Genomic DNA, 20102 nt, shown 5'->3' with positions numbered 1-20102 from the left:
GGATAGCCCCATATTGAACTCAGCTATATCTTCTGAATGCTCTTCAAGGATAGTCCCATATAGAACTCATTGCAACCGTTCAAACATGAAATGACTAGGACTTGAGTAACTGAGTGCAGGGACTCCTGACCCAGAAAAGGCTGCAACTAGCACACAAAATGAAGATATCCAAAGGCTTTCCTACATGCGATTACCACCTGCTCTTCTAACAGGAGTCCTGAGTCCAGGAAAAACCTCAAGTTGTGGACAAGTTCTGTCTAGGGTAGTACAACTCATCCAGAACTAAAGATGTTAAAAGTCCTGGATCTTGAAGCTCCACACAAGCCACTTGGTCTTGCCAGGGTTCAGCCAAAGCCTACTCTCTACCATCCAGGCCCCCACAGCCTCCAGGCACCGCAAGAGGGCAGTCACAGCATCATTTGGGTCACCCGAGGTGGAGATATCTTGCTAGTTCTAGTGCTATCGCTAATGCTAGATACTGGTATTCTGTCTTAGTTATGTGTCCCTCTTTCCACATTTTATACTTGTCCTTTTTATCTTTCACTTTATCAGAGTATTCTTTGTACAACCATGCTGGTTTCTTCTTTGATTTCGTATTTTTCTTTTTCAGGGTTGTTGTGCTGGACTGGGTTTTTATAAGCATATTTTTCAGTGTTTTCCAAGCTTCTTGAGTTGTTTCCCCCTTTTCATCCATGGTATCCTTCCCTTGCTGGAAGCTTTTCTTGTAGGTAATGCAGTCCGTGGCCTAGGAATCCAAAGTTCTCTTTAAATTTGTCATGGTCACATGGTGACCTACTTAATGACCATCATTATTTATGATGATAATTCTGGGCTCAATTATAGTCGTAAATTGAGAACTACCTGTAGTTTACTAATAATCTAAGCTCTCCGGCCCTTTTCTTTTCTGGAAATTATTAATATGCACTGGTATTGCACTACATGTAAAATCTATATAACTGCATTCTACTATTCAACTTAGCTATTTTTCTTCTTTATTTTTCACTATTACCTTTAGTGCTTCAATTTTTTTACGCCTTAATTCTGTTTCTTCATTTATTTCATGGACAGGAGAACCATGCTTTTCATTCTGAAAAAAATGTTTTTCAAAAAACATCAGTTTTTTTAATGCCAATTGAAACTACAGAAAAGTAACAATATAACTGAACTACATTTCAAACTCAAAGTAAGATTCTTTTTATTTTAAAAGAAAGAAAAATGACTTTATTTAAAGAGACCACAACTCTTTTGGTTATATTACAACATATTTTATATGACATGGAACCACTGTGGATAGATATACCTAAAAACAAAAATATCCCCAACCCAGATTTTATGGACAAATGAAATGGCAGGTCAAATATTAACATCCTACTTGCAGATTTCCAAACCACAGCATAATAACTACAATTGTGACAGCTCTGTAAGATAATTCAAGGATACAGTATTTGGATATATTTCCACTTCTCAATGAAGAAATAGAATATAGCTAATGTAGCAGGCCAGCAATATAAAAATATTGTTACTTGCACTGATTGATGCTCATCTTGCTATTAGCTTCTACTGATTGCTAAATGAATAATTTAGCTCATATGCATGTTGAGACTAATGTTTTTTCACTTAGCTGATGGAATCACCCAACTGCTGGATTCACTCAATCTTAAAATAATTTATTTTTGATTCAAGTTTCACTCCATAAGACACACCTGACCATAACATGCATCTAGGTTTAGAGGAGGAAAATAAGAAAAAAAAATTCTGAACTGGAGCCTGAAAGGACCATAGATAGATGCCCTCTCATGTGCCAGCTCTGCCTATTGACTCCTGCACTGTGGAAAAGAGACAGAAGAGGCAGGGTTCAGCACTGTAAAAGGACTACGGCCCGGCTGCTATTCACCATATTCCATCCATAAGACACACAGACATTTCCGCCCACTTTTCTTTGGGGGGGGGGACTGCATCTTATAAAGCAGAAAATACAGTAATTGTCCAGATATGAAATACAGTATACAGTATATGTACAGTGAAAGTATACAGTATATGTACAGTGAAACAATGTAAAACTATTCTTGAATCAGAAAGCAACTAAAATGTTTTTACAATATCACTAAAAGCTTTTGACAGTGTGGAAAGAGGGTTTATATGTAGTCATAGATCCTCCTACATAGTTATATTTTTCTCTGTATTCCCCAAGCTTATGAAAATTGGTTTATTTGCCAACATGGAAGGTTAAAATTCACACTGCCTGAAAATAGCAGTTATTTTAAGATACAGTCATGGAATTCTATCTTTTTGTTTCTCTATGAGCAAAGCTGATATCATCAGAACTAAGCAGGTACAGACTTGACTAGTACTTGAATGCAGATCAAGTACTAGGTAATCCCCAGGCTACAGATTAGACTGGGAGAAGACAATACTACATGAAGATATCACTGAAATCAAAAGGAGTTATGCTCCTTTTTGAAGAGATTTCACCTCTTTTTAGTTTAAACTCCAGGTAAGATAGTTTGCTGTGTAGATTACAGCATTCAATACTGATCATGTTCCAGTTGATCGATGTCACTAATAATCTAAATCAGAAGTGGGCCACTATTTTTCAAGTGTTGCATTCTCTCAGATATAACGCCTGGGAGGCTACACGTGAATGGGGACACCTCTTTTTCCCTCCTGAAACCCTCTTCTTTCTGAATCAACAGGCTTCACACAATAAGCAGAAGCACAAAACACAGAGGTTCAGGGGGTCTGAATTAATTTCTTATGCAGTGGTTTTTAAATTAATCCAAAACAGCACAAAATCATGAGGCACTGCAAATGCTTACACTTACTCTAAATAAAAAGAAAATAACTTGCCTTTTCTCCACGAAGTTTTGCTTTTATTTGTTGACGTTCATTAAAGTTTTGAAGTCTAATTTGCCTCAGTCTTGCCAAGTATTCCTGAAAGAAAATAAAAAGAGAACTTTCTGCTTGAGGAAAGTTTCAGCAATGCTGATTCTTCCAAATTCCACAAACTAGTAATGTGTCAAGTCTCTTTGGAAGAGAAGTGAATTCAGCAGACACATCACTGATGTATCATGAAATGAGGTTAATAACTATCAAAAGAAATGAAATCTGGTTGTGTTTTAAGAGAAAATAAATTACTTTTTTCTGGTGACAGAATTTAGGTAACAAATACAATAATTTGTCAAAGGGCCATCTCTAGGAGCTGTCTGTTTATACTAATTAAAACTTTAAAGAAGGCTTTTTTATTATATATCCATGCAGAAAAAATGAGGCAGAGAATGGGATTCTATGTATGCAATGAAGGCAGAAAACATGCAGGAAGCGTACCTCTTCCTCCTTGTTTCTGGCTTTCCTTCCTCTTGAAGAAATGGACCTGCCTCCATAGATAGCTGTCAGGTTTTGTAGTGTGTCCTGTTCACCATTTAATGTATTAAATTCAATAATAGCTAGGGCCATCATATTATCTTGTCTTACATCAATCAACATTTTGATTATTATCAATGAATAAAAAGGTTAAAGAGAAAATGCTTTCTTAAACAATCACTTTTCTTCCTTTTTTTCTTGTATGTGTATATCTTCCAGTTATTTCCTTTAAAATTGTAAAATCAATGGATATATTTGCTGAATGCTAATATTTGCTTATCTCAAAAAAAAAAATCTAACTGAAAATATTCCAACTACAATTTCAAAATCTTTTTAGAATTCTTATTCATAACATAAATGCATATCATAGCAATTGAGTATTATAGATAATACATTGGTAAAGTTTAGAAATGTTTTGAATGAAATGTACATATAATTTAATTTAGTGAAATTATCATTTTTTTCTGAATTGCTCATTTAATCAGATTGCTTTTCGTATTATATTCATTATTCTGATCCATGTGGTAAATCCCATTTCCTATTTTGTAAAAAGCAATAAAATTGTAATCTTTTGATAGCTTGATCAGGACTCAAATCTCAACAAATATTTTTTCACTTAGATGAAAGAGTATAAAAGGAATCTTCATTTCCTACCAGTAGTCAAGGTAATTAGATCATTTCCCCCCCTAAATATAAACATCATGAAGATAAAGTTCACAAGCTTTGAGCTTTTCATACCCCATTTTAGCCCTAATACTGCATGTTTCAAAACTATTTTTTAAGAGAGTTTTATGCAGAGCAAAAATGTTGTTTATATATGTTGGTATTAAGTTGTAGTGCAGCAATGACACTGTCAGACTATTCCTGTTCTCTTATATTAATTGAATGCAACATAATTTAGTGCAAGGGTTTTCAATGAGAAAAAAGGTACAATCTTACCCAATGCAAAATTGTAGCCTTATTACACAGAGGACTATGTTCACATGATTGCTAGCAAAAAGCATCTATGCAATTTTTTTCTTTTCTCTGTCCCACCCTAAAATGTTTTATATTAATACAAATACTAATACAAAATATCTGATTTTGATAAATCCTTCTTATGGAAATTTTTAGAACAGATTGCCAATCTCATTGTATTCCATAGACAGTGGATGCACAACTAACCTAAGTCTTAGTAAAATTGATGGTAATTCATTTCAACCTGCTAATAATGCCAGAGTTCTCATGATGTTAGGTTGAAGGGATAAAAAGTTGCCTTAAAATAAAATAAATTATGAAAATTCAGATAATTGTGGCTATATTATTAAAGTTGATCAGTTCATTTTTCCCCACTGTACTCTAAAGACGTGTGCATATGTAAGAATATACGTATTTTCCGGAGTATAAGACACACTTTTTCCACCCCCAAAAGTGGGTGGAAATGTCTGTGTATCTTATACAGCAAATGTTCCCAAAGCCTCGCCCACCTGCCAGCCCCCACCCTTTGGCCTCTGCCCCCTCCCCACAATATACCTCCTTGCAGCAAACAGTCTGTTTCAGTTTCAGTCTGATTAGCAGAAGCAGCTGATTGTTGGTTGGATCGGCCTCCTGACAATCAGCTGTTTTAGGTTGCAGGGATTGCTATCACCTATTGCTGCATCCGTGCGCCCCGTTTTTGGCCTCCGCTTGCCCCATTTTCTGCCCATTCCAATCCCCGCCGCCTAGAATGGGTAAAAAATGGGGCGTGTGGAGGCTGAAAATGGGATGTGGAGGTCAAAAATGGGGTGAGCGGAGGCGGCAATAGGTTATGGCAATCCCTGCTGCTGGAAACAGCTGACTGTTGGGAGGCCGATCCAACCAACAATCAGCTGCTTGTGCTAATCAGGCTGAAATAATACTGAAACTGACATAGGCTGTTTGCTGCAAGGAGGCAAATTGCTGGGAGGCAGAGGCAGATGTTCTTGTTTTCCTCCCCTAAAGCTAGGTGTGTCTTATACTTTGGGGAGTCTTATACTCCAAAAAATATGGTATATGCCACCAAGTGTTTCTCACATATTTATAGTCATTTATAACACCTACCGAAATTGGCTAAAAAGAGAAAATGATATTCTATTTGGTTTATTATATTCCCCTCTGAAAGCTGGGCCTGACCTTCAGAATCAGTATAAAACTGCTAGCAATTATTATAAAGAATGAATAAATGTCCATAAAGTACAATGGATGTACTGCAGAGGAATTGTGGTAAACAAAATGCCCTTAATGAAGGAGAAAACTAGAAGGAAAGGGTTTTGAAGTTTTTCATTTAAATACTGAAGTGTAACAAATTAAATTAAAAACTGTGAACCATCTAACCCACTGTCATGTTTTGTCTGTTTCCATATTGGGCATTATATACAGTAGAACTACAATAAATTGAGAACAGAAAGTTGATTCATGAAGGAATCAGGAGAGAAAGGTAACAAATACCAAATTAAAATATAGTGTAGTATAATAAAGTTTCAAATAAGCTAAGCACAGACATCATTTTAAGTACTAAGAATGGTAGAAGATTTTGCATGTAATTCCAGGCAAATTATAGTTCTTCATGACCAATTTAAAAGTAGAAACTTCTGGTTTCCATTTTGATATCCAAAAGAAGGAAAATAGGGGAGAAGCTCATCATGATTTGTTCATAATAGTAGGAAGCTATTGTTTTCATATGAACCAGCCCAATAATTATATTATTATGTATAAAACCTATATCAAAAAATAGTATAGCATGTTAATTAGAACAGCTAGGTAATAGGTTGTAGACTACTAAAATAACATCAGCTATGCAGATGTACTTTGGAATAATCTGTTTTAGGTGTATTAAAGAAAGCCAAGATCCATATATATTGGAGGATTTCTTTTTTCTCCTTTAATTATCCATCACTCCCTTAAGTCGTAGCATATAATTTGAAAAGTGATTTAATTAAAAGGAACTTATTGGGAAAAGCGAGAATGCTTGTTTGCCCAAATTTTAAAATTAATTTAAAATGCAGTTGGATTAATCAGAAGTTAGGAAATTATTCTCAAGGACATACATGCACACATACATGACTGCATTTTAAAATACATGTTAGGATTTATGACTATTATTGCCATATGAACTGCAAACTACAATCCTTCTGTATTAAAGAAAATAAAAAGGAAGATGCAAAAGATATAATAGAAATAAAATAGTTTGACAATTAATATTTATTTATTTATTATTTATTTTAATGTATTAAAATAAAAACAATTTTATTTATATTTCATGGACTATTTAACTAAGATTCTAAGATGTAAAAATTATATTTGTCTTATCATAAAAGTTATTAGATTTTAATAGATTATAGAAGATTGATTACAGAGTTAACAATAAAAAAGGTACTTCAAATGCCTGCAAAGTAGAATGTCAATGTTTCATACCATATGTCCTTCAGCGCGGGCTTTGTTTTGCATGGCTTCTCGCTTCCGTTGCCAGAATTCTTCAACTTGTTTAGCTCTTTCTGCAGCTACCCATCCTTTTTGCCTGAGTACAATATGAAAGTTGAATGTATTAATACATCTTAATATATCTAAAAAAAAAAAAAAGAGTTTTATGTATGTGTGCTGCCTTGAGTTACTTATAAAAATAATAAAGACACAATAATAGAATTCCAATAAACTATTTTCACATGAAATATGAAACTTAACATTAAACTCTATTTATATGAGGAAGTTACAAATATATGGAAGGAAGTCACTGTGATTGTTAACTGGTTCCATTCAAGTTGGGCTGCTACTTGTTAAGTGCTGTCCTTTATAACTTCTTTTCCTTTCTTTCTTCCCTGTCATCTTCTCCCTCCCCTTTTTACCCCTACTTCTCTACTTCTAATTCTCTCTTCTGCATTTCCCTCTTTTGTTGCTTTCTGATTTTATACTTATTTTTCACTATTTTTGGGGGGGAGTTGTTTTTCCCAATCTTAAACTTTCCATTCTCTTTCCCCCCTTTTCTTTTTTCCCCCGACCTAAGATTACTTGTTCATTAAAGATGGCTTCTTCTTTGTCCCAATCTTCTAGTTCTGCAGGCATTTCTTGTTGTTTCTCATAGTTCCAAATCTCCATTTCTAAGAACTGAAATACGAAGCCAAAAGAACCTCTCCCTTCTTGTGCATCTTCTTTGTACTTTTTAAGTTCCATTTTCAGTTCTTCTAAAAGTGGAGCCATTTTAAACAGTTTTAAACAACCACCCGACTGATTTTACTCATTCAAATACAATAACCAAAAATCCAGAGTTCATCAAGTAATCCAAATAGTCCCAAGCTGTTTCTTCTTATTTCTTTTTCCACTTTCTCTTCCTGGGGTTTTTGTTGCGATGTTTCAGTGAAAATGTATCTTTTGGAAGTCTTGTTGAGATTTTGCTGCAAGTTCTTTTTAATTCCAGGCAGTCTCCTCCCTTCCAGATCCTGCCGTTTTATTCTTTTTCTCTCCTTTCCTGTTTTCAAAAGCTTTTTATTATCCAGAAATCTTTATTATCCCTTTGACTTTTTATTTTCAGCATTAAATGCCTATTAATGTCAAAGTGGATTTTTTTCCAATTTCTTGCTTAAATCTCTTAGCTTTCTTAGCTTTCAGTATAGGAAAAGGAGAAAAAAAAACCAAATCTTTTCCCTTTTCTCTCTCCTTCGCAGCTTAGAAATCTTAGGGAACAATGTTATTGTTTTTTTTAATAGTTTCAATTCCAGGGTACCTTATTTGTTGCTTTTGCTGTTTGACCCGGTCAACCAAAACTTTCTCTTCTTATATTCCTCCTGCACATTCTTTTCTGGTTGAGTTCTTCTTTGTGGTGGCCATTTCTGACCACCGCTACAACCACCTTCGGGAAAGGGAGTAATGGCCAGCTAGGGAGGAGAGATGCGGCTCTCCTCAACCCTGCAGGCAGTCTCCCCCTTCTTCACCACCTCTACGGGGTGGCTTAGCCCCGAAACCAGCCGGCTCGGGGCGCTCCAGCGGCGAGCACGGATCAAAACCTCGCAGAGACGAGGCTTAAGTTTGTTGCTGAAGAAGCTCAAACCGGAAGTACCGTGGTGCTGATTGTTGTTGTTCTTGTATTTGATGTTGCATTGCTTATTAACTTGCATAATTTTCAGCACAAGATATAGCACACCTATGTTTTAACAGTGAGAACAATTAACCAGTGGAACAATTTGCCTTCAGAAAGTTTTTCCTTAAGTTTCTCCTTAATTCCAGGTTGCTTCTCTCCTTGATGTTTTGGAAAATAAGTTGACCCCTTCCTCTTTGTGGCAACCTCTCAAATACTGGAATATTGCTATCTAAAGTATATCCCTCCTAATCTTTCTTTTCTAGCCAGACCCGAATCCTTCAATCACTCTTTGTATGTTTTTGTCTCCAGGCCTTTAATCATGTTAGTTGCCCTTCTTTGCACTTTTTCCAAAATCTCAACATCTTTTTTATAATTTGGTGACCAAAACTGTATTTCAGGTATGGCCTTACTATGGCTTTATAAAGCGGTACTAATATTTCACCTGATTTTGATTCTATGCCTCTATACAACCAAGGATTGTACAGGTGAAACTCGAAAAATTAGAATATCGTGCAAAAGTTCATTTATTTCAGTAATGCAACTTAAAAGGTGAACCTAATATATGAGATAGACTCATTACATGCAAAGCAAGATAGTTCAAGCCGTGATGTGTCATAATTATGATGATTATGGCTTACAGCTCATGAAAACCCCAAATCCACAATCTCAGAAAATTAGAATATTACATGCAATCAATAAAACAAGGATTGTACATAGAACAATATCGGACCTCGGAAAAGTATAAGCATGCATATGTACTCAGTACTTGGTTTGGGCCCCTTTTACAGCAATTACTACCTCAATGAGGCATGGCATAGAAGCTATCAGCCTGTGGCACTGCTGAGGTATTATGGAAGACCAGGATGCTTCAATAGCAGCCTTCAGCTCTTCTGCATTGTTCAGTCTCATGTCTCTCATCTTTCTCTTGGCAATGCCCCATAGATTCTCTATGGGGTTCAGGTCAGGCGAGTTTGCTGGCCAATCAAGCACAGTAATCCCACGGTCATTGAACCAGGTTTTGGTGCTTTTGGCAGTGTGGGCAGGTGCCAAGTCCTGCTGGAAAATGAAGTCATTATCCCCATAAAACTCGTCTGCGGGAGGAAGCTTGAAGTGCTCCAAAATCTCCTGGTAGACGGCTGCGTTGACCCTGGACGTAATGAAGCACAGTAGACCAACACCAGCAGATGATATGGCTCCCCAAATCAACATAGACTGTGGAAACTTCACACTGGACTTCAAACACCTTGCAGTGTGTGCCTCTCCATTCTTCCTCCAGACTCTGGATCCTTGGTTTCCAAATGAGATGCAAAAGTTGCTCTCATCAGAAAAGAGGACTTTGGACCACTGAGCAACAGACCAGTTCTGTTTTTCTTTAGCCCAGGTAAGACGCTTCTGATGTTGTTTGCTGTTCAGGAGCAGCTTGACAAGAGGGATACGACATTTGAAGCCCATGTCCAGGATCCATCTGTGTGTGGTGGCTCTTGATGCACTGACTCCAGCCTCAGTCCACTCCTTGTGAAAGTCCCTTTTGAATGGCCTTTTCCTGACAATCCTCTCCAGGCTGCGGTCATCCCCGCTGCTTGTGCATCTTTTTCTTCCACACTTTCCCCTTCTACATAACTTTCTATTAATGTGCTTTGATATAGCACTTTGGGAACATCCAACTTATTTTCCAATTCCTTTTGAGGCTTTCCCTCCTTATGGAGGGTGTCAATGATGGTTTTCTGCACAACTGTCAGGTCAGCAGTCTTTCCCATGATTGTGATTCCTACTGAACCAGACTGAGAGACCATTTAAAGGCGCAGGAACCCTTTGCAGGTGTTATGGCTTAATTAGCTGATTAGAGTGGGACACTTTGAGCCTAGAATATTGAACCTTTTCACAATATTCTAATTTTCTGAGATTGTGGATTTGGGGTTTTCATGAGCTGTAAGCCATAATCATTTCAATTATGACACATCACGGCTTGAACTATCCTGCTTTGCATGTAATGAGTCTATCTCATATATTAGGTTCACCTTTTAAGTTGCATTATTGAAATTGCACGATATTCTAATTTTTCAAGTTTCACCTGTATTAGCTTGTTAGACTACTGCCGCACTGTTGGCTCATATTTAAGCCTAGGACTCCAAGGTCCCTTTCACAGTTAACTGTTTTGGAGGCAGGTTTCATCTAATCTGAACTTGTACCTTTGATTTTTCCTGCCTACCTGTAAAACCTTACTTTTCTCCATATTAAATTTCATTTTGTGGGATAGAGCCCATTGCTTAAGTCTATGAAGATCTTTTTTGGATCCTGAGCTTGTCTTCTGGGGTGTTGACTATTCCTGCCAAATTAATGTCATCTGCAAATTTCATGAGTTTCCCTTCTATTCCCTCATCTAAGGCATTTATGATGATATTGAAGAGTACTGGGCCTAAAATGGAACCTTGTGGTACCCCACTGCTTCCTTCCCTCCAGGTAGATATAGCACCATTTGCGGATTACTTGTTGTGTAGTTTGTCAAATCCATCTGATGATGATGCTGTCTGTCCCACATTTTTCTAGCTTGCCAAGGAGTAGCTTCTGGTATACTTTGTCGAATGCCTTGCTGAAGTTTGAGTATACATACAGTATACTCAGCATTTCACTGATCTACTAATTTAGTCACTTTGTCAAAGAATCAAGTAAGATTGGTTTGGCATGATCTATTTTTAACAAACCCATGGTGACTTTTAGTTATAACTTTTATTTGTTTCTAGATGTTTGCAGGTCTGTTTTATTATTATGTTAGGGTATGTATATGAGTATATTCCCAGGTGTTTATGTTAAGTTGATTGATCTGTAATTTTCTGGATCTGTTTCCCCCCCCCCCACTTTTTTGAAGATGGAAAACATACAGCTCTTTTCTAATCCTCAGGTAACTCCCCGGTGTTCCAGGATTTTTGAAAGATATGGTTCGGAGGTAACAGATTCTTTGCTAGTTCTTTTCTTCAGAACTATGAGATGTAATCCACCAGGTCTTGGTGATTTATATTCATCAAGCTCAGATAGGTATCCTCTAATCATTTTCTTGCTTATTTTTATTTCTAGTCTGCCTTTTACAGTTATGTTTTTGGTAGGTTGGACTACAGGGGCTGTGCTGGTCCTGCTCTGTGGCTGTGCTGTGCTGGAAGAAGTGGGCCAGTGGCCATGCGGGGTCTTACTGGACGGGGCTGCTGAAGCCATCACCACGAGGCAAGGCAGGTGGATGGATGGCCTGGCTATGGGGGCCTGAGGTAAGCCAGTGGGGGGGGGGGAGCATGTGGCAGCTCCACCCCACTGCCTCACGGCAGTAGTACTCAAAAGAAACAAGACATCCTCTTAAAATAAGCCCTAGTACTTATTTCAGAGCCCACAAGAAAATGACCCGGTCTTATTTTCTGAGAAACATGATAGTTATGTGTCCCTCTTCCCATTTTTTGTACTTGTCCCTTTTGTTTTTAGTTTATCAGAGAGATTGTTGTGCTATCATGCTGGTTTCTTCTTGGATTTCTTGTTTTTCAGTGGTATTGTGGTAGACTGTGCTTTTGCCATGCTATTTGAGTTGTTTTTGTCTTTAGGAAATTTTATTCATGGAATTTTTCTTAGGCTCTGAGTTCATTAAAATAAGCTCTGTTGAAGTTTAAGACATTGGCTGGATTATGTTCTATTGCTTTTTTCTGCATTATATTGAATTTCATTATGACATGGTCACTCTTGCCCAAAGTTCCGGCAACTTTAACTCCCTCTATTGTTTAGTAAGAACTAGGTCCAGTATAGATTTTCCTTTAGTTTCTTCTTTTACCTTTTGGATGAAAAAGTTATCAGCTAGTTTGGTTATGTAACTGTTTGATCTCCCACTTGCTGCAGAGTTTGTCTTCCAGTTGATATCAGGGTAGTTAAAGTCTTCATTATTACTGTGGTATATTTCCTATATACATTTGTTAACTATTTAGCAAAAAGTTCATCTATTTCTTCTACTTGGTTGGGTGGGCTGTAGTATACACCTATAGCAATGTCATTCTTTTTAAAAAATTTATATTGACCCATATTCTAGGACATTTTCATCCTTGGTTTTGTGGATATCTGTAGAGATGTAGTAATCTTTAAATATATTGCAACTCCACATCCTCTTTTGTTAGGTCTATTTCTTTTGAATAGTTTGTATCCTTTCATCAGTACATTCCAGTCTTGAGTTTCAACTCACCATGTTTCAGTAATGGCAAATATATCATGTTTATCTTCATGTACTAGTACTTCCAATTCGCCCTGTTTGTTCCCTAAACTTTTGAGCATTCATGTATAGGCATTTGAATCCTTTATGGGTCTTGAGTATGTTTCTTATATCTCCAACTTTGTACCTGGATTTTCCATCCTTTCCATCACTCTCTACTTTAGGTGTTTTTCCTTCTTTTCTTCCTCTTCTTTCTCTTTACATCCTACCTCCTTACATGATTAGTTATTTAGTGGTTTTTGTCTGCAATTAGGTTCCACAGGTCTTAAAGATTTCCCCCTTCTTCAGTTTTAGTTTAAAGCCCATCGGATAATATGAGCAAGTCATTTTCTGAATATATTCTTTCTAGTTCTTGTGGAGTTGACCCCATTCCTTGCCAGCAGCTCTTCATGTAGGTAATGCAGACCATGGTTTAGGAAACTGAAGTTTTCTTGATGACACCAGTTTTTAAGCCAGTGGTTCATTTTTAAAATCCTTTGCTCCCTCATTGGATGTTAGCTTTTTGTTTGAAGTATAGATGAAAACACCACTTGAGCTAATTCTTTGATTTTTTTTCTCTGTTTGTAATATCATATTGTTTTTAGATTCATTGTGTCATTGGTCCCCACATGTAGTAGAAGAGAGAGGTAGTAATCCATGGAATTGTTTATTTTAGTAAGGTTCTCATTTACACCTTTGATTTTTATTCCAGGGAGACAATATACCTCCCTAGATTGACTGTCCGGTCTGCAGACTATTGTTTCTGTTCCCCAAATAATTGAATCTCCAATCACCAATAATTGCCTTTTTTTCCTAGGGAAGTCTGGGATACTTTTCTTCCTGTCATAGGAATGCTCGGTTGTGTCTCTGCATATTTTCTTCCAGGGAAAGGCTATGAAAGCAATTGTTCAGTTCCAGAGTGGGTTCACTGGTGTGGGCTAGGGTAGATAGTAGGGGCTTTGCCCAAATTATTTTCAGTCTTTCATTGAAACACTTGAAGTATGATTTTACCAATATAAACAGGAGGGGGGGAGAAAAATAAAAAAAAAAGCCCAATGTTATCATGGCCTTCAAAACTAAGAATAATCCAATATATCCTAATATTTTATTTTAAAATGATATTTAAACTACAGGTAGTCTTTGACTTACAATAGTTTGCTTAGTGACCATTCAAAGTTACAATGACACTTATGACCATTTTTCATGCTTATGACTGTTGCAGCATTCCCATGGTCATGTGATTTACATTCAGATGCTTGACAACCAACTCACATTTATGACGGTTGCAGTGTCCTAGAGTCATATGATCACCTTTTTCAACCTTCTGACAAGCAAAGTTAATGGGGAAACCAGCTTCACTTAACAACCGTATTACTGATTTAACTACAGCGATTTGCTTAACAAATGTGGCAAGAAAAGTTGTAAAATGGGGCAAAACTCACACAACAAATTTCTCGTTTAGCAACATAAATTTTAGACTCAACGGTGGTTGTAAATTGAGGACTATCTGTAGTTAAGAAAGTGTTTGATGATACTTAGGTTTTAGTTCCCAGAATGATTTCTAATGCAATATAAAATAATGCAGGACAATTTAGACTTATCAGATCATTGCATTTTGTACACCCAGAGAACAAAAAGTCCCAAATGACCTCTTAGCCAGGCCTACCCAGCCACAAAACCCTTCTCTCTTCCCCACTCTCTATATATATCTCTCCCCCTCTCCCCTCCCTCTGTATCTCTCTTCCCCTTTCTGCCTCTCTTCCCCTTTCTGTATCTCTCTCTCCCCCTCTCTCCCCCTCCCTCTCCCACTTCTCTCTCTCTCTGTATCTCTCTCCCTCTCTCTCTGTATCTCTCTCCCTCTCTCTCTGTATCTCTCTCCCCCCTCTCCCTATATTTCCCTCTCTCTCCCCTCTCTCGGAAAGCCAAGACTGGGGCAAGCCAGCAAGGTCTCCTTGGGGCTCTTCGCTACTCCTTTTATTTCTTCTTTTTGGAAGTCCAGGCTGGCTGAGGAACGAGTACAAGCAGCAGCAGCAGCTTCCCTCCTCCTCCTCCCGTGACCGCTTGGCTGGCTGTGGCGGAGCGAGGAGGGTGCGCAGGTGCTGGGAGACCCTCCTCAAGCGAGAGGCTGAGCTCGTTCAAAGTGCAGCAAAGGTGTGCACGGGGTGGCCGGGCTCTCGCTTGAGGATCTCCTCATGTGTACACATCCTCCCTCCCCCACCACAGCCAGCCAGGGGGCGGCAAGGGGGAGGAGGAGGAAAGCTCCGCCATGGCTTGCACTCATTCCTCAGCCAGCCCGGATTTCAAAAAAGAAGAAATAAAACAGTAGTGAAGACCCCCAAGGAGAGCTTATTGGCTTGGCCCAGCCTTGGCTTTCCGAGAGAAAAAAGAGAGAGAGATACAGAAGAGATACAGAGAGAAGGGGAGACTGGCTGATGGGGGAGTGACTTTGGGGATGGTGTTCCGGCTTTCTCTGAGCCTGGGGTGGGCGTGCGAAGTTCAGTGGGGCCAACCCCCATTTCCTGCTGCCCTAAGCTTCTTAAAGCCACGGCTTGGCGTTGTGGGCCCGTCCCCTTTTCTCTCGTCCCGTCCTCCCAGATCCTATTCCCGCCATGCAAGCCCTCATGTTAGCGAGGCCGGCATTGGTCATGGCTGGGTTGGGCCAGTGTCTCGGGGCGGAGAGCAGGTTGCGTGTTTCTCCAAGCGACTGAGGCACGCCCAGCACAAACAAGGGCCAGAAGAAGCTCCAACAAGAGTGAGGCACCGGAGAATCAGCCCTGGCTGCTTCTCCATCTTGCTACAACATCCAATGTTGCCATCCAATGTTGGCAATGTTGAGCAGCACTTAAAATTCATCACATAATCACCAGTCATATAAGCTATGTTTAATGAACATCTTTACCATATTAGAGAAATTGGTAACTTGATATAGTCTTCCACATACTAACCTTTTGTGTTCCTCTACACCTATCAAATGCACCTATCAATTCTTTTATATTGTTTTTCGATATACTTTGTTTTTAATTCATGTATCTTTTATATCTTCTAGCTTTTTATAATTTTTTATATATTTATTTTTACTCTGATCTATCCTCTGTGCTTTTTCAATGACCGTAGTCCACCTGTTTATGCTGTTTTATGATCACAATAAAGATTTGATAGGAGGCTGCCCAGCTGAACATAATTCTGTGTGGCTTCACAAAATTAAAAGAATAATAACGTTGAAATGTAATGTAAAAAAATGTAGTTTAATGGGTGAAATAGAGCATCATGTCTTTAGAAGCAATGCATGAAGCATGAATAATTAATGTACTTCTTTCAGGTATCCCTTTGAGCACCCATGTCTGTGATTCTCAGTACATTAAGTGTTCCTTCATTTACACACACAGGATATGTATCATTACTCAACCTGTTTGCATTGGCTTGTCTAGAGACCTCCTCCAATCTTTTCATTCCTTTCTTAATAGCATCTGCATCAGATGAATGATGGTAAGCTGCAGGCCCTTTATGAATTCCTGCATGAATTCCACGTGGAGCTCCTCTGTAGATAAATATACACAGTAATTTTCAATATCGTAGGCCAGAATTACATATTATGATTTTTTTAATGAAGGTAGACATACCTTTGAATAGGCTGTACACAAAACCTTTCATTCAACTTTACATCTTTTCCTTCTATTTTAAGATTTTCTTTTTGTTGCTGTATCTGATCAAAAATAGCATGGTAGTGTTCATATGGCCCTCGATCAGGAACAGGTAAAGGCATAATAGCTCCTCCCCCACCAAAATACTGAGCCTATGAAGGTAAAAAGTAGTTCTGGTTTGTTCCTCTTAACATTTGTAATAACTAGAAAAAGTAATCTCATATAGAAAGGTAGGAGATCCCAACCTTGATTTCACTACTTCCACTTATGCTGAGAACATTTCTCCATCCTTGCTCTCTGGCTCTGTTTATTCTTTCCATCTGGAGAAGAGAAGGAAAAATTAAAACTAGACTTTGGAATCCAGTGGAAGTTCTGAAAACTGAACTTCCTGATTAATGTTTAAAGTCCAACATTTTACCCTTTCTTTTTCAAGTCTTCTCATTTGCTCAACCTTCATATAACTGATCTAAAATTAAGGATGAAAATGTTTTTAATTAGCAGCAATTTAACTTATTTAATATCCACAATTAATTATAAGAATGTTGCTGATTCCTACAATCTGTCAACAACCAAAAAGAAAAACAGAAATAGCAAAGCCTTCAATTTACCTGCTCACGCTGTTGTTTTTCTTCTAGTCTTTTCTTTTTAACTGCTTCCTGAAAAATGGAAACTGATTTAAAGTATGAATTATCATATTCTGATTAGGATAGTAATGACTCAATGGCACAAAGGTGTATTCTCATTTATAAATTGGAAATATTCTATTGTAAGGAAATGAGGAGGAAAGATTTCAAGATTTTTATTTATTGCTTTTAAAAGCTTCTAGCCTAATTTCTTATTTCCTTGTCTATATACCTCAAACATTTTCCTCCTTTCGTCTAGTACTTTCCCTTTCTTCAGTGGAGGTGGAAGGCCCTAAATAAAAAGTGAAACTGCAAATTAGCAAGAACTTACATATTGCATATTGAGAATGTGAAATAAATAATTTAAAATTAAACTTTACAATTATTGCTGTGGGCCCGGTGCATATCTATGAATAAATAGACTTTTCACAGATAAATTAGTACAGGCTTATAGTTTACAAAGTCATTTTTATGTTTAGGGTTATGGTTACTAATAATAATGCTTTATTATTTTAAAGTTACTTTAAATAGTGACTTATTTTTTTTCTCAATTATCTGTTAAATGTAACCAAAAAAGATGGAAAGGAGTAATTTCCAATTAAATATTAGCAATTACTCTCTCAGATGATATGTAGGAACATAGGTGGTCTTTGACCTACAACCAATTGCTTAGAAACCATTCAAATTTATGACAGACCTCTGCAGAGCAACTTACAACCTGGACCTGAAGTTTCAATAGCTGGACTCCCCCCAGTGGCATGCCACATTTTGGGACTTGGTAACCAGACTGTATTTATGGCCATTTGCAACATCCTGCAGTCACACAATTTGTTTTCTGTGTAGAAAACTTTTTTACTTCCAGTTTTTTGCAAAAAATACCCATTGTGGAAATGGATTTGCTTAACAACCATAACAGCCTGCACATGGTTAAATTGGGCATGGTAATGTGGTGACACCGCCCCCCAACAACCGGTATGACTTATAACTGAAATTCCGGGCTTAATTTTAGTCATGTTAACGACTACTCATTCTTGCATTTTTAATACTAGCCAATAAATCTTATGAAATTAGTAGCTTGCTTTACTAAGCAATATTTGTTTAAGACCATATTTTACAGTTTACAGAGGTTTTTTTTTTTAAATGAATGGTTCTATCTTGTCTTTTTAAAAAAATGGTTATAAGAGCCATGACATTTTTCTAAAAATCAGTTAAATAAAGGAGATTACCAAAGGATTGCAAAAATCAGCACTGAAACTATGCTACAAGTTAACACAAAAGAAAATACAGTATGTCTGAATATATAGAATATATAGAAAGTATTATTAATATCATATTCTATTTCCATATGAATGGAAACAGAATTGTAAAAATCCTACTGATATATAGAAAATGTAAGCTCTCATTTCAGAATAACCATGGTATATATTCACTATTGAAAGCCTCAGGCACAAATCTTTTCTAAAATCATTTATACCACATAACAGCCAAACATGTAAAAACAATTCTCAAAGACTGGGGCTCAACACAATTCTCCAGATTGGGGCTCGACACAATTATACAACCTAAAACACCCAATCAAAAGTAACAGCTGATCTGTTCAAAAGCTGGGGGATTAAAACATGTATATGAGATTAGACAAAAAATGTAACTGATGATATCTAAGGGCCTTAAAGAAGATGCCAACCCAGACAGGTCTAGAGTTAACTCATTTGCATTTTGCATATAGACCAAATCTAACCTAGAAATTTAAACATAGTAATGTGTAATACAATGACTTTATTTCAAAAGTTGCCTCTTCTCCAAGGAGATTCATCAACCTGCACACTCTTTTATCCACACATTTTCAACCTTTTATCAATCAGATGAGTATACTACTCTAAAAATAAATGACATGTCCAAGCTTATAACTAAGTGGCAACTGAATTTTATCCTTCTCAACCTTAATGTGATAGTTAACTGTTAGTCAATTAAGTATCAATGTCCTACTTTGAATAGAGAGGTATGAGGTCCAACAGTGAACATGTAACATAATGTTGCATATATTGCCATAATTATTTATTTATTTATTTATTGAATTTATATTGCTGCATATTTGCTCATGGCAACTCAAGGCGGCTTACAGAATATAAAACCAAATTTAAAACAATAAAAACTAACAAAAAAATCAAATAAACTAATATAGTACAATATAATAAAATCACCCCTCCAGTGACAGATCACATGAGCCATTTAATGGGCTCCATCCCGCTTTGGGTTCCCCAGACCTGCTTGCAAAACCAGGTCTTCAGCGCCTTCCGGAAGAGCATTAGAGTGGGAGCCGTTCTAATCTCTGGGGGAATGATGTTCCAGAGAGAGGGAGCCACCATGATGGAGAAGGCCCTTCTTCTGGGCCCCACCAGGGGTATCTCCCTTGGGGATGGGACCTGCAATATTCCCCGCCTCCCTGCTCTGATGGGTTGGGTAGATGTGACCGGCAAAAGATGGTCTCTCAGATAACCTGGTCCCAAGCCATGAAGGTCTTTAAAGGTGACAACTAGCACATGTAATATATAATGTCACAATATATTCAGGAAGACCCACTAAACTGCATTATTTTGCAGTTTTAGAAGTTAATCACTTGGTTCCAATTAACCAGAACCTATTGCTTTTAGATATTATGTATTTTAGATTTTTCAGGAATATTTACTGGCAGGATTCTGAATTACTGCTATTTTAAATAAGACATATGAAAAAGACACTAATATAAAACTTCAGCACTGCTCTACTTCATAGCTGTTTTAACCATTGATCTACATATACTGTGTTTCCCTGAAAATAACACCAAACCAGAAAATAAGCCCTAGCATTATTCTGGATGCTCACAATATAAGCCCTACCCCAAAAATTAAGCCCCAGTTAAGATCGTCAGCCAGACAGATGCATTTTAGTATCATATTTCCTCCCCCAATAAGACCTAACCAGAAAATAAGCCCCAACGCATCTGTTGGATCAAAAATTAATATAAGACTCCCATCTTATTTTCGGGGAAACACGGTATCTGCATGTATTCATATACATTTAGTCAAATATGATACATATTTCATCTACAATAGTAGACAAATAAAAGTCAGTGGAAATATATGTTACATATTTTGAATCAGCATTCATATCAAACTATGTACAAAAACTAGTTATATACTATGTTTCAATTCCTGTTA

The 20102-nt window shown here is 37.2% G+C and overlaps 1 protein-coding gene across 1 annotated transcript in view; it reads right to left on the bottom strand.

Moving 5' to 3' along the window:
* Positions 1-20102, bottom strand: part of NEK1 (NIMA related kinase 1) — a 56458-nt gene that overhangs the window by 17896 nt on the left and 18460 nt on the right. Inside the window, exons 12-21 of the mRNA XM_026678857.2 lie at positions 17138-17197; positions 16891-16938; positions 16701-16748; positions 16528-16602; positions 16262-16434; positions 16048-16179; positions 6772-6874; positions 3325-3408; positions 2848-2931; positions 1010-1087 (exon numbers count right to left, since the gene is read on the bottom strand). Of these exons, the coding sequence (XP_026534642.2) occupies positions 1010-1087; positions 2848-2931; positions 3325-3408; positions 6772-6874; positions 16048-16179; positions 16262-16434; positions 16528-16602; positions 16701-16748; positions 16891-16938; positions 17138-17197 (885 nt within the window). The remainder of the gene's footprint in view (positions 1-1009; positions 1088-2847; positions 2932-3324; positions 3409-6771; positions 6875-16047; positions 16180-16261; positions 16435-16527; positions 16603-16700; positions 16749-16890; positions 16939-17137; positions 17198-20102) is intronic.

This window comes from Notechis scutatus, chromosome 4 (assembly GCF_049901735.1).
Source record: "Notechis scutatus isolate UNSWTSFEM ecotype Mainland chromosome 4, rNotScu1.2, whole genome shotgun sequence".
In the NCBI taxonomy this organism is placed as follows: Eukaryota; Metazoa; Chordata; class Lepidosauria; order Squamata; family Elapidae; genus Notechis; species Notechis scutatus.
Note: the sequence above shows the minus strand (reverse complement) of the source record. Positions and strands in the feature narration are given on the sequence as shown.